General features: G+C 50.1%; 1 protein-coding gene across 1 annotated transcript; it reads left to right on the top strand.

The window, feature by feature from the left end:
• Positions 1-693: 693 nt before the first annotated feature.
• On the top strand, positions 694-5,702 carry ISF_09897 (calcium/calmodulin-dependent protein kinase kinase; the record flags this gene model as incomplete). Its single annotated transcript, XM_018853497.1, has 6 exons — positions 694-794; positions 846-927; positions 975-1,124; positions 1,173-1,584; positions 1,644-2,053; positions 2,100-5,702. The coding sequence occupies 6 exons, from the start codon at positions 694-696 to the stop codon at positions 5,700-5,702; spliced, it is 4,758 nt and encodes a 1,585-aa protein (XP_018699314.1).
• Positions 5,703-6,099: the final 397 nt, after the last annotated feature.

Below are 6,099 nucleotides of genomic sequence, written 5' to 3'. Positions count from 1 at the left end.
TGGATGGTAGAGCCTGGAGACAACGGTTACTAAGGGATCCATACTCTCCGTCGACTGCCCAGTGTATATGCGTTTGTTTAGACTTGCATACGGCGACCTGTTTCAACATCTACAGCCTCTCTTTTTTTCTTCTGTCTTGCCCTATGCTAATCAACTTCTACCCCATGGCATTCAGCGAGACGAAATAGCCATCTCCAATGCATGGACGCGCATCTCCTCGGCACCTTCTCCGGCCCGGAACATCTCCACACACACCAATTTACCCACAAGGCGTCGTCTATTTGCCTAGTCGCCCAACTAGGCCCTCGCGCGCCCGAAAGCATGTTTGCCGAGCGCTGGCACAACGACAACCGGCTCCTTTACTCCGGCAACATCTCCTCTCTCGCCATCTTCGCCCTGTTACCAGGTGAATCAAGCCGACGAGCCTGCCGCCGCGCTTCTCAGCCTGTCGGCACGCAGGACCTCGTCAATACGCCAGCCAAACCCCTCCTCAGCTGGTGACGGCCAGGCAGACCCCTCCAGTCATACAAACAGAATACCCCGCCCCCGCGTTGGTGCATCTCGCGACTGAGATACGGGGTTTCTCCTCACCATTTCATCCCTGTGCTGAGAAAACTACACACTAGAAATAGTAGCTCTCATGTCGGCTAAATGACGACCGAATCTACTCCTGAGCTAGCGCCTGTGTCCGTGATGGACACGGCGCAGAGCGAGCCGTCGTTGCACGTCGACAGTGAGTCGGCGCAAGATGTCTCTTTGCCTGTGCCGGGGCGTCCGTCTCTGACGACCAATGTGTGAGTGAAACAGACAGTATATATTAATCAATACTTATAGCTTCCCTGCAGATCGGATCCCCCCCACCTGCAAGATTTCCAAAGCCCGGCGAGGCAGCACAAGCGACAGCCAAGCGCCCACCATGAGGTCAAGGTATGTACACAGCGCATCAGACCCTTGTACGTATGCTGATCACTCAGGAAACTCTGGATGCTCGCGTGGAATATGCCGGCGATAATTATGACAGCAGTACCTATCACAAAATTAACCAGTACACCATCGTTGAGGAGGTCGGGCGTGGGTCGTACGGCGCCGTCCATTTGGCGACTGACCAGTTTGGTAATGAATTTGTAAGTCGCCTTTGCTCCTTCCAGGTCACTGCCCGCTGACAAGCTTAGGCCGTTAAGGAGATCTCCAAATCACGTCTGCGCAAGCGTGCGCAGTCCCAAATCCTGCGCCGTAGCCCTCAAGACCGTCCCAGACGGCAGCCCCTGCGGACTCGCAGCGACGGCAAGGTCCTGACGCCGCAGCTTGGTGGTGAGCAGCCCGGCGGCGAGCAGCCCGGCGAAAAGGGGGATATCTTGCATCTCATTAGAAAAGAGGTCGCTATCATGAAGAAGTTGCACCACCCCAACCTCGTCCAGCTTATTGAGGTGCTGGACGACCCTCAGGAGGACTTACTTTATATGGTTCTTGAACTGTGCAAGAAGGGAGTTGCTATGAGGGTTGGTCTTGACGATCACGCAAATCGATATAGCGACACCGTATGCCGCTATTACTTTCGCGATCTTATACTCGCTATTGAATACTGTGAGTCAGTGGTTATCCTTATATATAAGTAAGCCTTACTAACCTAATTAAACTAATAGTGCACTCACAATCTATTATCCACTGTGATATTAAGCCCGATAATTTTCTCGTTACAGAAGACGATACTCTTAAAGTTATTGGCTTTAAAGTTTTAGAAATGTTTGATAAGCCTAGTGGCATGAAGAGTAAAACGTCGGCTGGATCACCCGCATTCCTAGCACCGGAGCTGTGCAGCCCGCATAGAGAGGTCTCTAGCACTGCTGCTGATGTCTGGTCTATGGGTGTTTGCTTGTACTGCTTTCGATATGGCCGGATTCCTTTTAATCGCCCGAGCGTGCTGGATATGTACCACGCGATCCAGACGGACGATCCGAGCATCCCGGATGACGAGGATCTAGTGTTTGCCGACGTTTTAAGACGATTGCTTGAAAAGGATCCAGAAAAGCGCATCACGATAGATGAGCTTAGAGTGCGTCCCTTTTCCGATCACAAGGACATTGTCTAACGTCTCGCAGGAACATCCGTGGATTACAAAAAATGGTACAGAGGGCCTGCTTTCTCGAGCAGAAAACTGCGCGCACAAGATTGAACCCCCAAATGAGCTTGAAATCAGCCAAGCATTTACGAGCAAGTTGGACAATGCCTTTGCTGTTCTTAAGGCCATCGACAAGTTCAAAGCGCTTCTCTCAGACCGACGCTCAACGACGCCCACTGTCACGGCGGCGGTCGAGGAAGCCACCTTCGACCCGGCCGAGGAGAAGGCCCGCGCCGAAGAGATCGAGCAACTGCTCGCGCAAAGGCGGCAGGTCCTCAGCGAGAGAGCTTGGCCTAGCCACGATAGCAGCAACGATGATGGCACCCCGGATAGCGAGGGCGAAGGGCATACTAAAGACATTGGCGATCAGGATCCGCTCTATTTGGGTATCGGCACAGGCTCTGGACAAGCCTTCAACGTCGACGAGGAGACGGGTGATGTCGTTGCCGATTCGCCGAGCGCAGTGGACTACAACATCTACGACCGAGCCTACGAGCAGGCCATCAAAGACCGGCTGGAGGCGAATCCATCGGCGCCCCCCATCATGTATCTGACCAAGTTTGTTAAAGAGACGGATTACCTTAAGGCCACTGGGAATATCGTCGAGAACGCAATATGTTCTTCCACGGCCATTAAAGAGCAGATGAGCGAAACGGGAGAACACCTCTACGACCACTTCTCATCCCCGTCGACGACCAAGCTTGCCAAGCTGGTGGGCGGGATTGGGCTGTCCGATCCGTCGTCTGCTGGGCCGCCCGCAGAGGTTGACAGTAGCAGGTTGGCGACGATGCTGAAGGCTGAACTTGGCAAGTCCGACGGTGCTGAGAAGAAAGACAGCAAGCCCGCCGAGGCCAAGCCCGCCGACCGACGGGAGCTACCTATCAGGATGATGCAAGATCTCAAAAATCTCAATATTATGCAAGATCTCAAAAATCCGGACTCGAGTAGCGAAACGTCCCGCGAGGAGGAAGACGATAGCAACGAAGCATTCTACAAGTGGCAACAGCATATGCGTCGTCGACGCGTTAGTCTCTCTGGCAGTATCAGCAAACGCACATTTAGCGATCGTAGCGACTCTGACGACTTTGACGACGGCCACCTCGACATCAATGAAATTAACTCCAGTGCCCGTTGCCTAAGGAAGCGAAAGGATCACGAAAGCTTGCTCTTCCAGGACCCGCATGAGCCTCGGACCAACGAAGAACGTGAGCTGACAGTGGCACTGAAGATTGGCGACGAAGAAGATTTGACCAGCATTCTGGAAGACGACTTTCGTGGCATTGCGAAGGGAGATTATGCATGGCTTATGGAACTCGACGAGCTTGGGTACACTTACAGTGAGGTTGCCGCCGTCTTGCTTGAAGAGGCAAGCGACACTCCTTGGATCTTTTTCAAGCCCGCCCCTCAGCACGACCCCATGCTCGTCGTCAATTTCCAGCAGCACCTGCCCGGCTGCGTTCATCAGATTCCTTGGCCCTCAAAACATGCAGATGAAAATTGGCAAATATCTGCCAGCGGTCAATCGAATAGACAGTCCGACGCTATCTCGCAGATCCAGACACTCTGCGGCTTGGCAGGTATCAGTCCATCGACGCGGGAGCCGGAGGATTGGAATGGGACAGTCGTTTTTGAAGACAACATGGTCGCGTCGGTGACGTATGCACATGAAAACGTGTCAAGGGTGCTTTTAAAAGTCAAAAATATTCTCGGACTGTTCTTGAACGCACTACACTGCGCTCAATCTGCAGGTCTTTGCTGCCAGTCCTTTACTATCCTTCGACAAGAAACCCGATCATTGGAAACAACTCAAGACTCTGTCATCAATTTATCTCGAGTTGAATTTAGCAAAGCAGAAGCCATCTTAGACGAAGTTGGAAGCATTGCTAAGGGAGAAGTTACGAAGGTTGCAGGTGTATCCGCTACCTTAGCGTTTCTTACAGACATTTTTCCAGGGGAAACTTTGTTTGACTCAGAAAACAGTTGTTTCCTCGACGACCTCCATCGTTGTTGTTTGTCTGCGCAGATTTTGACAGTCGGATTCCTGTCCTATATACAGGCGCATGCTGGACCGCTACATCCATATTTCCTCGACACGCCCACTACTAAAATCAAGCTCTTTGGTTTTAAATCGTTGTCCAACCAGCCAATCATCGAAGTTGCATTACGACGGTTGACTTGTCTTGGTGATATGCTCCAGAGTCCCGTACTTGTTTTCGGTACTGCTGAGTCGCCCACCAAGCGAGGAAAACAAGCGGTCACAGCCAGCGAAGTGAAAGACGATGTTCTGGCTAGTGCCGAAGATTTAATTGACACGTGGGGCCCAGCCCAATTCATTGTAACCCCTAATAGCAACAGCAACAAGAATCACAACAACAGCAGCAGTAGCAATGGCATGCAGCCATCGGCAATCAGCATATGTGGAGGAGTAATCTTTATGGCAGAACAAGTGAGCAACAGGTTTCATTGGAGCAAGCAGGTTTCTCCAGAAGAGTTTTGCCATGGGTTCTTGGATCCCGCGGTGAAGATTAGAATCGGGTCTCCTGTCACCGTCAACAAGACCTGCCAGCTTGATACGAAACGATGTCGAGCTCATGCGACTTCACTCGGGTTTCTGTCGCCATTGGGTACGTATGCACCCGCATGGGCGCTGGCAGAGAAGCAATTTGGCATACAAGCCGGGCAGTACGCCGTGGTGCAAGCAAACGCTGCATATCATCGGTTCCCAGGTCGGACTTTGAAACAATATCGCTTAGAGCAAGGGGACGAAGAGCTAGTGCCCTTCCTAGACGACTGCTGGGCAGTGCAAGTCAGTCTCTGCACGGGGGTGGCGCGACGCGTGCCACTGCGGGAGATGGTGGCCGACCTGCTGCCTATCTTCGCGAACAATTTAACATTTCGCGACGACTATGACAATTGGGTGTGCCTGACAAAAGATAAAGGCATTATAGAAGCCTTCCGGGGCAAAAGTCTCCGGCCGTGGCTGCGGACGCTCTCCCGGCCACACCACGACCTGGTTCTGCAGATGGTTCGACGCATTCTCCACACGCTCAGCGAAACTGGCCTGGATAGGGAGGGAAAGTCGCTGTTGGTCTCATGGCCGTACGAAGACGACACGAGGCACTGTTTCAACGTCGATCTGCGAAAACGCGAGTCATCATGGGCACGCCTCATTGCCGACTGTGAGGATTCGGCCATCTTCGTGTATGCGTCTCGCCACTGCCTTGAGACGGCTGAATATCGCTGCCGCGGCATCGAGACGTGTCCCTGGCGCAACGTGGTTCCACTACTTGAGACGGTTGTCATTATTTCGAGTGCCATCACCACTGTTGCGGCCGGCCCCGTGCAGCTCGTTCCAGGCGACCGGCTGATCCACAAGGAGATGTATCACTTTAGGAAGCTTGGCGACGTGTACTTTGTACGGGCTGAGCAGCCAGATTCTAACGCCGTAGTCAAGCTTGTGCGAAAGCCGAGTAGCATACCCTACAGATTCAAGCAGAGGCTGTTTTCTAAGGCGCAGCTTCTACGCGAGCGTGATACGAGTGCTGAGGCGGGCAATGTGGCCTGGTTTATAGCAGGCTTCTAAATTACTAGAACTAAGCTATATAGTATATATATTATTCTATAATAGAACAAATAGTATAATTTTAAGTATATTAATTTTTAAGAATAAAGCTAATTTTTAAAGGTTTTTCTTTTATTTATTTTTATTTATTATTTTATATTTAGTTAAAACAAAAAGTTAACTTTAACTTAAAATAGTATATTTACTAAATATTTATAATTAAATAATAAAGGTATTTTTAAAAATAAGGACTAGTTATATAAAGAGGTATTATAAAAGTTTAAACTATTATATTAAAGAAGAACTTATTAAAGGTTAATAGAGATATTTATTACATTATATTTATCTATTAAAAAATAATTAATTTATTATATAATAAATAGTTTTTATTTATATTTAAATTTTTTAATAAAAAATT

This window comes from Cordyceps fumosorosea (assembly GCF_001636725.1).
Source record: "Cordyceps fumosorosea ARSEF 2679 chromosome Unknown scaffold_94, whole genome shotgun sequence".
Lineage (NCBI taxonomy): Eukaryota > Fungi > Ascomycota > Sordariomycetes > Hypocreales > Cordycipitaceae > Cordyceps > Cordyceps fumosorosea.
This window is presented reverse-complemented; position numbering and strand designations above follow the sequence as displayed.